General features: G+C 42.8%; 1 protein-coding gene across 6 annotated transcripts in view; it reads right to left on the bottom strand.

Annotated features, from left to right (window-relative positions):
- The window catches only part of sox5 (SRY-box transcription factor 5), a 396,290-nt gene that overhangs the window by 21,284 nt on the left and 359,573 nt on the right, over positions 1-15,433 (bottom strand). For all 6 annotated transcript variants that reach the window (XM_034163653.1, XM_034163650.1, XM_034163655.1 and 3 more), the window contains one exon: positions 6,889-7,053. In XM_034163653.1, the coding sequence (XP_034019544.1) occupies positions 6,889-7,053 (165 nt within the window). The remainder of the gene's footprint in view (positions 1-6,888; positions 7,054-15,433) is intronic.

The raw sequence follows: 15,433 nt of genomic DNA, 5'->3' as shown, positions 1-15,433 counted from the left end.
TTTTTAGTATGGAACAAATTGATGCAAGTCGATTCAATGCAATACAATTCGGTGTTTAACACAGACATTCATTTTCCACAATAAATTAAAATATGCCAAAACTGGCAGTGCTTATCTTCAAATAGATATTTCATGAGAAAGCAGGGGACATTCTTCAGGTTTTTATGAGTGTGTGCAACATGTTGGTGCTGCCTCTGCTTATCTTGCTCACCACTTGGGGCAGCACCACATGACAGGAGCTAGAAAGTGCAGTATAGAAGAAGTCCAGAAGAAGAAGAAGCCAGCTGTTGTTAGCATCACATAAATAGCATAGCATAACATTCCCATTCTGAATCATTATGATAGTATTAATAAATTGTGACTTGAACGATTTGACCTCACAAAGTTGACTGTGATCCAGTCTCACTAGAGCGTCACGCTGACTTCTGAACTTGTATGACAGTTTAAAGATGTGGAAGTAGCGGCAGAACAAGTTTAACTCAACTGATTTATAACCATTAGTCTCCCAAACCCTAGTTCATAGTACCTTTAGGAGAACTGATTGATCAGTGTGTTTGCTGTAGTAGTATCTATTAGTTGAAACCCCATTCTCAAATCGTACTGGTTCATCGTAAAACAACATTACACTGCATTTATGGAAGTACTTCATCTTTGTCTCGTATTCATGTGGGCTGCAGAAGATTTTCAGATTTCCCAGTGGGCGGCTGTGTCCTTAAGTTTGGGAATGGCTGATCTACAGTTTTACTAAAGTGCTTTCCTCCAATAATCTTTTCCATTTTTTTTTAATTAGCATTATTTGTGGTCTTATTTTGACTAAATTTAAACCCTAGCACCAAAAGTATTAATTTTCTGATCATCAGTCTAATTGCCAACGTAGTGTGGAATCTGGCATACAGCGAGCTCCAACGAGTCCTGTGTGTGTGTGTGCGTGTGTGTGTTACATCCACTCATTAAGGCCGACTTCCCCTCATTCCCGCTCCTTCAGTCGTACAAAGCCTTATGAGCTCCTCACAACTCAATTAAGCCCTTCCAATTAAGCCGGTATGTATGTATGTGTGTGTGTCTGATCATTTTGTGTGTGCGCGCGCGAGTTCGATGAGGCCTAACCGGATTGTCCTTCATTAGAGGCAGTGGATGGGGGGTGGGGGCTTTCTAAATACAAGGAGACCTCCAAAGATGACTTCAGTAAGACAATAGGCCGGAGAAGACGAGGAGAGAAAAGAGAAAAACTGAGCGGGATCTTCTCAATCCTGACCCGTATTATGGAGAGCTTTGGCTGGGAAAGCGCTGGAATATTTGTTACAAATAGATAATGCCTTTTGCCTCTTGTACAGTGGATGGGGTGGGGGGTGGGGGGGATAGTTTCCTCTTTGCGACGAGCCAAATCCTGTGGTGGGAAGGTGGCCAACCTGCATTATGCCAGTGTGGAGGAATTAGTTGAGACAGTCAAGCTGAGAGGCTTGGACCCACTTTTGTGCATGTGTGCATTACTGTGAGATGTCGTTCAACAAGCTCTAAATCTCAAGACAGAGTGTGTGTGGGTATGTGTGCGCGGGGGGGAGCAGAGGGGGCTTGTAAAGACACCAAAAAGCTTGGAATCTTAAATTAATACAATTGCTTTTGTGTGTCTGTTGGCTGATGAAACAGTCTCCAGCTTTGAGACAGAAAACACGTTCCGAGAGAGAGAGAGAGAGAGAGAGAGAATGTGTGTGTGTGTGTGTGTGTGTGTGTGTGTGTGTGTGTGTGTGTGTGTGTGTGTGTGTGTGTGTGTGTGTGTGTGTGTGTTTGTGAGGATGCCGACACAAATGCCACATCAGGTTTCTGCATCTTATCACGGGAGCTGACGGTTCAATTAACAGGACAAGTGTGCGGGCACCGCGTTCGTTTATCCGGGGCAGAGGTGGAAGCTCGTATATTTGCGGGTCACTTATCGAGCGACAGACAACGTACACGTCAATACCACGGGCCTGTCTTTTCATCTAGCTGGGGGGCTTTTTTCCTCATCTACAATGAGTTATCTTCCAACTACAAGAGAGGTTTTGATATTAATTATGTTAGGACATTGTGATATTTTTCTGGAATGTGTTGCAGATGTCACCGATGTCTCTTTATAGGACATTTCAAAATAGAAATCAACAGATTTAGTTTGAGCACAAAGACAAACATTCCCATGTTTGGGTCGGCAATCTCTCAATTCAATTTTTATTGTTCTGCATACTGAAAAGCGTACTGGGTGAGCGCTACTTGAAAAAGTGATGAAAAATAAAATATCTTCAACCGTTTTTGAAGATTGTATGACGTGCAGTAGACAATTTTGCAATTTTATGCATGATGTAAGTCCAAAATTATAGAGCGGAAATGACACACAGCATGAAGTGGTTGGATGTTTTTAGTTGGTCCCTGTATGTAGGCCAAAGGGCCGCCGTGACCCCTGTCCAGAATCACAACCGGTGCATTGACTAAATGCTACAGTATACTTGTGTAATTATTTACACCAAATGTAACTATGGGTCTGGGACAAAGCTCACAAAATGATGAATGGTAAATCTTTTGTGATGAAATAGGTGATGGAACAAACTGGTCAACTTTTGCACATGTAATGGACAAATATGATGCATTAAAAATAACAACAGCAAAAGTTCAATTATCTCCCCTTGAGAACGTACGACTGGAATTATCTTCCGTCACGCACATCTTCACACAGTGTGCTCCTATTGTGTTAAGTTTCATTGAAATCCAAGCAGCATAGCAGGAGTTCTATTCTACTTATGAATATCACACAAACAAAAATCCAATTATCTCTTTGAAGATGTTGGACTTGACTGGAGTTGGACTTTTAGTGTGTAGATCTATGGTTGATTCCTAATCAAGCTACCTGCTGGTGTCCTTGGACAAGATACATCATCTGCATTGTTCCAGTCCACCCAGTTGTAAATGGTACCAGCCTTGGCTGAGGAAGTAACCTGACTTTCAGTCGCTTCAGACTACAGAGTCTGGGGGCAATGCCCCCCATGGCCTCAGCCAAGGCTGGTGCCCATTTACAGACAGGACACAGACAGGGAAATGAACTCAGGTCTACCTGCTGGTAGTCCAACTCTTTATCCCACTGAGCTACCTGCTGTGCACAGAACCTGTGCAAAGTTTCAATTTGGGGGGAGTTGCGTTTGCAAAACTTGCAGGACCCTTAATTATTGTTTCTGAATGGGAAAAATAATGGAACTGAAAGCACTCTTCAGTGTCCAATACATTCTGAACTGCCAAAACTAAAACCATTTGAAGTACAGTAATTTATATAAACCCATTACGGTGATTAGTCTTAAATGGGGGTTATTGTGATTAAAAAACAATAAAAGGAGCAAATTCAAATGATTAAGGAATATATTCTGGACATACACATTATATTTATAATTCAGGATTATAGAAATTCCTTTTTGCCTGATTATTCAATGGTGAGTGTAATTGATGAAAACCAGCCTGTTACACTCCAGATGTTTCAGTTTGAGAGGGAAAATGGAAACAGAGGTCTCAGCTGTTTCTCTGCATGCTAACTGCAAAATCTCCACGTGCGTGTGGGATGCACGCCGCCAAATGCGTGCGTGCATGAGTGCATGTGTGTATAAGAAAGCTGCCGTGATTTGTGCATGTGTGAATGTGTGAAGGGACTGCGATGCCTTCCAGTTGGCAGGGTGAACCTGTTGCACACCTGCTTGTGCGTTTGCATCCGTGTTCCACCCGAGGGTAAAGCACTTAAGCGGTGTGCGCCTGAGACCAAACAGCTGTGAGCAGAGGCAGCCAACAGCTCTCTAAATGAACGGAGATCCAAGATAGAGCCCTGAGGGACGGAACACCTCTGAAATATACATGTCACTGGCCCGGTGAGCAAGCAGATGATCGAAAAGAAAGAGTGAACATGACAGCACTTCAGCAGTAGAAGAATGAAAGAAAGAATACAGAGCGCTTATCTAATGTTTGTCTCTTTGCGCTAGCAAACAGTGTCGCTGCTCAGGGGAGTAACGCCAAAAACAGCAGTGTGATCATTCAAGCCATTTTGGCTACAGGGCCTGTCTGGGTCCACTCCCAGTCCGCCATTCCTGGTGGACTGGGGAGGCCATTATGGCTCCCCAGTCCACCGCAGGTCACCCTGGCCGCCTGTCAGCCCAACTTCATATATATGGTAATAAAGTGAGTGTCGTACTGTGTGTATATGTGCTTGTTCAATGTTTAGAGGGACGTGATGGACAAGGAAGCAAGGGTGCAAACTCTGGGGGGACAAACTGTCTTTAATATGTCTGTGAGACAACAACAAAAAACGGGATGGAAATCTGCTGGGTTAGCACAACACTGTATTCAAATTTTCAAACTTTGAGGGGGTTTTAATAGTGCTGTCCCACTGTTAGGCACATCTGGTCCTGCGAATGTTTCGATCGCCCACTCAGGTCTTATGGTGGGCAGACGCTGGCAGGGGGGCCGTGAAGGTTACATGTGTGTGTATATGATGTTGTGCAGGTGGGCAGGTCCCCATCGGCCAGACAGATATTCATAGAATTCCACTTGGATGGACACAGGGCTTCACCCCTATGTGGCCAGCCAGCCGAGAAAACGGCAAAAACTTCAATACATCCTCAAAGCCTCCGCAACGAGATACCAGCTGGAGTTTCCTGATAAAGTTGGAGTGAGTTTTGTCACGGAAGTTTGTGAATCTAATAATCATTTTCAAAAGGGAATCCGGATGCAGCCGTAAAACAAGCAACAAAACAACATTTCAGGTCATGCACTGCAGTGAAATCATCATCCAGGAAGCCATTCGATTCAGATTCTTGCATGCAATACCAAGGAAACATTGCTTATCAAATTTTTATGTCTAAAATGAAAGCTTTGGGGCACTATCTTGATGGTCTATGTTGCACGGTCTGAAAGGCATAGTGCAAATCAATGTAGGGCATGTCTGAAATGTTATGGAGAAGCCGGGTAATCTAAGCAAAGTTGTGTACTGGGTGCAAAGGGGTTGGATTTTTCCCCTTCATTAATCATGGGCAGGTTTGTGGCATAACATTAAATAAACCAATCAGACTGTCACGTGTCATTCCATATGAGATGGAGTGCAGCAGCCATACAGTATAGTGGTATTGAGAAAATGGCTGCAAATGAGTTTTCTGGTGAGTTAATGGTTCATCGACAATGTATAACAGTGCACTAACAGACAGTGGCCACCAAAGCTCCCTGAGGTGAAGCAGTGAATCACGAAAGTGAAGTAATGTATTTTCTATGAGTGTGTACTTGTATTTCATGTAATAATTGTTTGTGTGACATGAACTCACTTTTGTAAGGTGTGTCTGAGTGTTGCACAATATAAAGTACGTCCGGAAAGTATTCACAGCCCTTCACTTTCTCCACATTTTGTTATGTTACAGACTTATTCCAAAATGGATGAAATAAATTTATTTCCCTCAAAATTCTACACAAAATACCCCATAATGTTAATGTGATTTTTTTTTAATTTTTGCAAATTTATCAAAAAAAAAAAAAAAGAAAAAAAAAGAAAAAAGAAATCACATGTACAGTACATAAGAATTTACAGCCTTTGCCATGAGGCTCAAAATTGAGCACAGGTGTGTCGTGTTTCCAGTGATCATACTTGAGATGTTTCTACAGCTTAATTGGAGTCCACCTGGGGTAAATTCAGTTGATTGGACATGATATGGAAAGGCGCACACCTGTCTACATATAAGGTCCAACAGTTGACAGTGCATGTCAAAGCACAAACCAAACATGAAGTCAAAGGAATTGTCTGTAGATCTCCTAGACAGGGTAGAGAAACATTTATGCTGCTTTGAAGGTCCCAACGAGCACAGTGGCCTCCATCATCTGTAAATGGAAGACGTTCTGATCCACCAGGACACTTCCTAGAGCTGGACACCTGTCTAAACTGAACGATCAGGGGAGAACAGCCTTAGTCAGGGAGGTGACCAAGAACCCGATCGCCACTCTGTCAGAGCTCCAGCATTCCTCTGTGGAGAGAGGAGACCCTTCCAGAAGGACAACCATCTCTGCAACAATCCAGTAATTAGGCCTGTATGGTAGAGTGGCCACCCCTTAGTAAATGGCACATGGCAGCCCACCTGGAGTTTGCCAAAAGACACCTGAAGGACTCTCAGACCATGAGAAACAAAATTGTCTGGTCCAATGAGACAAAGATTGAACTCTTTGGCATGAATGCCAGGCGTCATGTTTGGAGGAAACCAGGCCAACATCCCGACAGTGAAGCATGGTGGTGGCATCATCATGCTGTGGGGATGTTTTTCAGTGGCAGGAACTGGGAGACTAGTTGGTATCGCGGAAAAGATAAATGCAGCAATGTGCAGAGTGATCCTGGATGAAAACCTGCTCCAGAGCGCTCTTGAAGGGTGTGAATACTTATGTACATGTGATTTCTTAGTTTTTTAATTTTTAATAAATTTGCAAAAAAAAAAAAAAAAAAAACTTTTTCATGTTGTCATTATGGGGTGTTGTGAGTAGAATTTTGAGAGGAAAAAAAATGAATTTACTCCATTTTGGAATAAGGCTGTAACATAACAAAATGTGTAAAAAGTGAAACTCTGCGAATACTTTCGGAATGCACCGTAAATAGAAATATGTTGCGTTGGTGGACTTTAGGAGGGGTTTTTGCTGATTTGTGGTGCAACTGTATTCTGCTGCCAGATGAGACCAGCACTGTGCCTGTCCACACCTCAGCCTTAGGTGCATGAATCAGCTCAGTTGTACCACAACAGCACCAGGTGTAAATTACAAATGCCACTTGTGTTATGGGTGGAAGATAGGGCCCCAGCAGTTCCAATAATAGTGTTAACCTCCCCATCAAAAATAGAGGCCTTTACACCTTCCCCTTACCTTGGTCTTGTTTGGTGGAGGGGGACTGCGACTCTTGTCGTTCTGTGGGTGACTGTTTGTGGGTGGGGAGTGAGTTCCGAGGTTGGCCTGGGGTGGCAGACTGCCTCCATGTGGCTTGGCTCCAGGTGAAACCTGCATTGCCGCCAGCTGAGCGGCATACAGGTGCTGTAGTGCGGGAGGAGGAAAAGAGAGAGACAGAGAAAGAGAGAGAGAGACGTGACATCAGAAAGACACAGACAGGAATCAAGTTGGGGGAGGAAAGGAGAGGGTAGGAGGAAAAAAGAAGAAGAAAGGGACAACATGAATAAATGAATACTTGAGAGCGTGCAAACAAAAAAAAGAGGATGGCGGCTAAAAAGCTCTGGAAGAGACCATTAGTGTCCCGTCTCATGTTTGTGTGACAGAGAGCGAGTGAGAGAGAAGGACATCTCTACTGTCAACCCTCCCTTCACCCCGTGGGAGACGCACTAACAGCCTCTCTGACAGGCCTAGAGATGGCCACGTCCCCTCCAGGTGCTTCGTGGGAGAAAGGGAAAACAACCCGGCTATCGAGGTCACACCGGAGAGCTTGTCTTCTTGCACAAGGTGGGGAAAAAAAAGTGATGACGGCGAGCGAAAGAGGAGAAAAATTTGCGACGTGAGACATTGACATTTTTAGTGTCCTGATAGCGAGACGCAAAAAACACATAAATGCTGTGAAACAGGTCGAAAATAAAGATTGATTTATTAACTGCTGTGACAAACACAAAAACAGCCCCCCTCCAACCCTACCACTCCCCCCCCCAATTCTTATTAATGCATTTAATTAATTTCCAATTAAATAAAAGCATTATGTTGCGCGTTGCTCGGGAATATTTTATCGTATCACACAAAACAGACGCCGGCCGATATTTCCGTGGCAACAGATGCGGCATAATATTCACAAGTTGGAAGGAGCTTCAATATTCATAAACGACACCCCCCCCCCCCCCCAAAAAAAAAAAAATTCTCTCACAGCTCAAAATGACTTTCATGTCGTGCTAATACAAATCTCCAAGACGGCGTTTTGTTTCCTTAGAATGGTTCCTCCCTCCTCTGAAGGGTTGTTTTGTGTGAACTAACTGATGTGGTGTTTTGAATAGTTATAATTGTTATTATTTATTTCTGGTGGAAGATTTTTTTCTGGAATAAGACCATCCTTTTTTTTTTTCTCCTTTCTTGAGTTTAACTTCCGTCCTTCTGTTGGTGCTTGGCTGCCGGCCACCGGCGTCAAACAAAGGCTGGTTTATGCAAATGGCCGAGGAAGCGATGCTGTCACTGCTACTTCTTTCTGTCTTTCTTGTCAGCCACATTAACTCCTGCGTTCCTTCGCTATCTCAAAGCTATTTATCTCTTTTAATGCAGACAACAACAAAAAACCACCAGATAGGATGAGCACAAAGATGCACACTTTTGTTTTTAAACTTAGAAATCATTGGATTTGAATTTGAAATAACCGCAGCCTGTCAGTCATGTGGCAAAAACAATATTCTCTGTACATGGCAATTATAAAAGTAATAATAACAACAATAATAATATAAAAATGGCATGTTTTTACTCATTACGCTCAGATTTTTCTGTTGTTCTTCGAAATAAAAGTTTCAGCAAAGATCCAAACTTCACATTGTCCTCTAAAATGTCACATATTCCTCATCCTCTATGATCATGGAATATAAAACTGAAAAATGTATAATCTAATGGAAAAATACAAAACTTTCTCAACTCTGGTTTGTACCATTTTCAAAAACTGTTTTGTGTAGGTTGACAGGCGGGCAGCAGTTAGACAGAACTGACCACAGGATGTGGTCAAGGAGCCGGGGTTAGGGTGTGTGTGTGTGGGGGGGGGGGGGGGTGTACAGTGGAGAACGGGTGGACGGAGATGGAGGAGGGGGTGTTGCAGGAATGAGGCGCTCAACTCTGCTTTACCTCAGGGAGCTGCTGCTCCTGTAAATGATCCGTGGCATGCTTTGACGCTAAGCGCGCAGACGCTTTTCCTCACCAGAAAACCTCTCTTGTTTTAATGACTGAGTCCGCCATTTCAACAGCAATGTGCCAGGTTGAAGCACTCTTAAAACTCAAAATCAGCTTGTTAGTAGTTGTAAGTGTACCGAAGACAATATTGGAATTTATCGGTTATCGGTTATCTGTAACTTCCGATACATTTTTGGGTGGTTTATTGTTTTAACTTTATCGAAGATAACTTTTCAGTTATCTGATTATCTGTTATCGAAGTTAATATTTTGGTTATCTGTGCCCACCACTGTTAAAAACTATGGCCGGCATGTTGCCTCAAGAACTGTGACACCATCAGTAGCCCTAGTGTCACCAAGCTATCGATGCCTGCTAATTTGTACTAACGGTGCTAACGTGCAAATTAAAGAGAATAACAGATGACTAACTGATGGTTTAACTCTAACAGCCTTGATTAATTCAGGGATTAAAACTGCCACCCTTGCACCCTGTGCCTTACTTTCTGCTAACATTACACAACACATAAATAGAAGAGTGGAGCTGGACATGCCCTAAAGGCACTTGTGTGCTTTAGACTGTGGGTTATAGCTCATTAAGATACGGCCCTGATTCAAAAAAGTGTATCACAACCTGACTAGATATATTCATAGAAAGCAAGACTTGACTTGACTTGAGACCTGAACTAGATTAGGCTAGATGACTTCCGCAATGGGATCTGGGTTTACTTTCAAGTCCATTTCAGTTTAATTTATTTGTATAGCGCCAATTCACTACACAGCTCATCTCAAAGTGTCTCAAAACAGGAGGGTCCAAAAGAGCAGGCACAATTGGCAGAATGGATGGTTGGGTAACAAAAGAAAGTAACACAAAATACAAGAAATACTTCGCTCAAAAGGTGTACAATAACTTTAAAAATAGGTACAAACTACAGTTTCTACAAGTTGTCGATGCTGTAGTGGGAAAACCAGGATAGTGGTCATGCTCTAGCGGGTTTACATGAATGTAGTGCCGAGGACCAGCTAGCTGAGCTCCGATTAGCCTCCACTCTTCAATTAGCTGCACAACGGCTCCGAGAAGAAAAGCCGGAAGAAGGCATGCAGTCGAGCATGAACACCCCTCACCCACCCCTCCTTCCCTCATCGCTCCCCCCTCGCTACCAGCCAAACCCCCTAGCGAGTGGACCACAGGCGGTGTGTGTGTGTCTGTGTGTGTGTCCTGCCATATTCGGACCAGTGGTTCAAAGGCCTCTTTATTTGCGGAGTGAATTGAGTTCCATTACAAGGCCAGCTCCTGTCACTCAAAGCCTGCTCAATGGACTGGCGAGTAATAGCACACAAACACGCGTGCACGCCTGCGTGCACGCATAAGTAATACACAGGGAGAGCAGGCACTGCGAAAGCAGGCCCAGCGCGTCACCACAACGACATGCATGTCAACAAACAGGAAGTGACAGCGCTAAGCCCCCTGGGGTGGCCGAAGGAGCAACACGCATACACGTATAAACATGCAGACCAACACAATGAGTGTGTGTGTGTGTGTGTGTTAGGATACAATCGCAGTTGCAGGATGAGATGAAGGAATTTGAAATGTCACTCATTAGACAGGCATACTGCTGTGCTGTGTGTGAATTTGATTGGGTGTTTTTTTGGGGGGGGAGGGGTGCTGGTTCAAGGCAGACTCCCCTCCCTCTTTCTTTAAGGCTGTTCGAATTGTTAAGCTTTGGTCGTTCTTTCGCACGGAACTTTCGTATGAGGTCCACGGGTTCACGCATTACGTGGCATTTTCTTTATAACATTATCATCACCACCAGGTGGCAGTAGAGAGGAAAATGTCTGCCTAAAACAAGGTGCGGCTAGCGTTGGAACATTCGAGGATCAGGAATCACAAAGACACTTTTTAGTTTAAAATTTCTTCTTCAATACAAAGTGCCTGTATATATTAAAAACAAGTTAACCTCAGCTAGCTAAAGTTTACCTTAATTAGCTAGCCTTACAAACCTATATGAGTTTAGCTATGATTTTTTCTGTGCTCTTCTGTCTCTTAAAAGAATACCCCCAAATGGGTTATTGTAATAAGTCGAGTGTGCAGGTGTGATCACAAGTATATTCTTAAATGGCAATATTGAATCTCAGTGATTTATCTGAAGTGGCCTGCCCCCATGGCCCCTCCTATTTTGAACCAAGCTGACATATATAGCATAAAATAAACACGGACACACTTCCCAAATTGATAGTCCCTAAATGCAGGGTCATAGTGGCCACTAAGGCCACCACTGCTTATACTGTACGTACATATGGCCCAAGCAGAGGGTCTCCCCTTTGAGTCTGGTTTGCTTGAGGTTTCTTCCTCAGAGGGAGTTTTTCCTTACCACTGTTGCTCTGGGGGTTAGTAAGGTTAGACCTTACTTGTGTGAAGCGCCTTGAGGCAACCTTGTTGTGATTTGGTGCTATATAAATAAATTAAATGAAATTATACAGGGACAAAACATACGCACTGCACACCTAATGGTTGGTTGAATGTTGATTAGCAAGTTTCACCTTGACCAGATGCTTGTAGTAGCCATCAACAAACTTCTGGAAGAGTTTTGGATTGATATTTGACCAATCCTCTGGGCAGAGTTGGCAGAATGGCACAGACCCAATGGGTGAGGTCAGGACTTTGGGAATACCATTCCAAAAGATTAAAGTAAACCTGCTTTATATTCCACAACCAATTTTGATGCGTTGATGTCCTGTTGAAACACCCAATTAGAACCCAGATTTAACTGTTGAGCTGATGGTTTGAGGTTTTACTGAAGAATTCTGACATAGTCCTCCTGCTTCATTATTCCGTACACTTCGTGCAACGCACCAGTTCAACAGCTCCAGAGCATCATCTTACAACACCATGATGAACACTTGGTGCAATGTGTTGGGTGTTCAGTGGCTCACCTTTACACACCTATAACCAAGAACACACTGTTCTTGAGCCCACAGTTTTATCCTCAAGAACACCATCTTCTCATTAACTGCTGAAGCATTGGTGGGGTTTGAGCTGGCCAAATGATCTTCGATCAAGGTCCCATGCCAAGTTCAAATTGAGTGTCCAGTGTTCATATATTCCAGGGAGTGATGTTTTTGCTCATGTGTATCAGCATTTTCCTTCCTAAACAGCGGCTGCAGATCTGGCTCCTCTTCTCACTACTGTCACCTGCTATTTTGTAGATTTCTGCAAGAAATACTGTAAGCAAGCCATGCTTTGTTGGAGTGCACTGACCCCCAGGTTACAGTGTAGCCCTGACTTTGTTTGTGTGTGCTTGCGTCTAGTGCCAGTGCACAATGCAGTGCTCCCATTGTGTGCGTGCTGCTTTACTGACGAGACTTGAAAAGGTGATTTTTGGAGTTCTGTGGGAGAAAACATGTTTTTGGAAAACATGGGGTTAGTGTTGTTGACAATATGTGTGTGTGTGCTTGTGTGTGTGTGTGTGTGTGTGTGTGTGTGTGCAGAGACACTAAGCCACATCCATTCTCTGACTCATGCTGTGTTTTCTGTCATCCTAGTAGGTGGAGATCGATGCGTGTTCCTGTGTGTGTCTTTGTGGTCAATAATCTGTAGCTTTAGTCAGATTACCAGCTCGCCTGCTCTTTGTTGTCAGAGTTAGCAGCACTTCAGAGCAGTCTGAGCGTTATTGTTTACACAGACACCAAGGACTGTTGCATGGATCTTAACAGATTCTTGTCTATCTGACTTCCTGTCGAATTCTATGTCTGTCCTTTTTTTTCTCATTCGTGGGGTCTGTGGGGACAAAGAGGCAGGACAAGAAAAAAGCGAGTGTGAACTGATTGTGACTCAGAGACATTCAGTGCAATCGCGTCTCATTTGGTTCACTCCCTGTCTTTCGTCTTTTGCATTTCTTTGTTCTGTGTACTTTCATTACAAGATCAACCCATCTGTGATTAAACGTAGCAATAAAATAAAATCCACACAGGAAAACAAAAAAATTAATGTTCACTGAGTGGTTGATTTAAGCACAGTCAGTACCCTTTTTTAAATACCTTTAACAGATAGTTTCAAAGACAATGACATTTTGTAGATTCGCTAACAGAAAAAAAAATTGAAATGTTCTTTGAGTGGAAATATTACAATATTTGGCTTATTTTCACTTTTGGCTGCATTAGAAAGTTGGAAAAATCTTCTTTTCGCTGCTCTCGGTAATAGTCACCACAGAAACCAATTCATACAGAAATGAATAAATAAGAAAACATTAACAAGATTAATTTTCTCTCCATGTTTGTAGATGATGGTGTACTTATAGTTCGATTGTAGGATTTTATTAGAGCTGTACCTGTATGCTGTGTTTTTTATTTTTCTATTTCTAACCATACCCCTTCCCCTAACCCCAACCTAACCCTCTCCCTAACCGCCACAGCATTTCGTGCTCCCGTCACAAAAATATGGAGCTTTTTGTAATGTAGCTTTACTGTAGCTGTGGCACATCCAAAAAAAAAAAAAAAAAAACTCCTGGCATGTATAGAATATATGTGCACATCAAAAAAAGGACAGAACTTTTACAACATCTTCAAAATTCACAATGACAGCATATCCCAGTTCAACACGGAAATCCTCCAAAACCCTTGAAGGTTTCCCAACGTAAGGACAAGGTTTCTAACTATCAGCTTGGAGAATGCATATCTGTAAAGTTGTGAGAATAGTTTCAGATTTAGAAATGTATTGTTCTCTAAATAAACTTGTGCTTATATTTTGACACTTGTTTAGACATTGAACAATCATTTTCCACTGCTTATTATGTGTTAAGAAGACAGAATTTGATCCAGTGAGTCTCCTTCCCTCCTATCTCCATTGCCCATTGATTCTGCATTGATCCCATGCTGCTATCACAAAATGGTATTTCCTCGCAACTCCCAGAAGCCCACACGGTCGAGAACAAGACATCAACACTGAAGCAATTCCCACATCTGACAAAACGCTTCGCTGCGCTCCTTTTCTCTTTCCCAGATAAGGTTCTGCTTTCCTGTAGAGAAACGAGCTGCTCGACTGATTTCTCGTTTACCTTCTCTCACCCTTCCCCCACCTCTCTCTCTCTATCTTATCCCTTTCTTCTTACGCCTGTCCATACTTTGTTCATCCGTCCATCTCTCCGGTGTACAGTGCGGTAATCCAGGACAATATGTTCCAACATCTGCCTCTCCATATGATGCCTGACCCGCGCCATTGACCCTCTTTCCACCGTGCGCACACGCACGCACACTGTTCTCCTCCACTTACCTCCATCCCCCTCTCCCTTTCTGTCTGTTTATCCCTTTAACTGATCAGGCTTCTAAATACTTCTCTAGTACCTCTGCAGTCTCAACTCTCGCCTGGATGAGTGCATTTTTCCTTTCATGTTGGCTCTCCATCTGTCCTCAGTCCATTTGTGTGATTTGGATCGTATCAATGATATCAAGGGTCAATAGGGAATCAGATTAACATGCTCTAATGCACAATGTCATACTCATCCCCCAGATTAAGACACTAAATGCCACTCCAAAGCCTCCGTTGCCTTGAAAACCTTCTGTGGAGGATTCAGCCTTAAACTCCCATTGTCTAGAACAGTTACTCTGTTTATGTTTTAAACTTAGAAAGAGCACAAAATGAGTGAACTACAATCACATTCATCACATTTTCTTCTCTATGTAAAACCATGCTGCTGGGAATTTTCCTGCTTGCTTGCTTTCTTTGTATGTGTTATACATCATGTACACTAAAGGGTTTCCCCCAACTATTAGATAGTCCTCAGAGGTCTGCGTATGCAACGTCGGCAGCTCTTAAAACATGGCCAACTTTGGCGGCATTTTGCTCAGCTAAAACTCAGGTGTCTTTGGCTCATTTCCCCAAACAACTCTCCCCTGGCTGCATTTGGTGCAGATTATTTGTGGGCAGGCACACCACTCAGCAAAAGTCAAGAAAAGACATGTTTTTTCCTCCCAACAAGGACTCCTTTGGCCTTGGCTCTGTCTGGGCTCGGGTTGGAATGGCTCAGGGCAACTCAACACAACTCTGAGCAAACAGTATTTGCACTTTGTACTCAACTCAAGATATCGCAACATAACTCTATGCTTGGTTTGAAAATCTGACAATGAATCACCTGAGGTCACCTGAGTTTCGGAAAAATTTTAACCAGCACAAATTTATCCAACCTTTCAAATAATATGTACTGCATATGGATGCTTTTACATTTTGGTATAATTTATAAGGAAATGCTCTGACTGTGAAAAGTGACATTAGGCTTTACATTGATCTTTGTTACATATTAAAAGACCTTACTATAAAATCTATACAAGTCTAAAGTCTTGTGTTGCTTTTTAGTGGGTTTTGACTGTTTCTCTTGGCCACACCAGTACAAAATGTTATCATTATTTAAAAATCAAATTCACTTTTGAAATGCTAACATTTCAAAAGGTTGACTCTGTGAATTGCCATGTTGACTTGATGACTGGGCCAATCCCAGTGGAAAAACAGCATTCCTTACAGATTTTTGATGAGGAGAGGTGATGGTCTAGTGGTTAAAACGTTGGGC

The sequence above is a fragment of the Thalassophryne amazonica genome, chromosome 22 (genome assembly GCF_902500255.1).
Source record: "Thalassophryne amazonica chromosome 22, fThaAma1.1, whole genome shotgun sequence".
Lineage (NCBI taxonomy): Eukaryota > Metazoa > Chordata > Actinopteri > Batrachoidiformes > Batrachoididae > Thalassophryne > Thalassophryne amazonica.
Note: the sequence above shows the minus strand (reverse complement) of the source record. Positions and strands in the feature narration are given on the sequence as shown.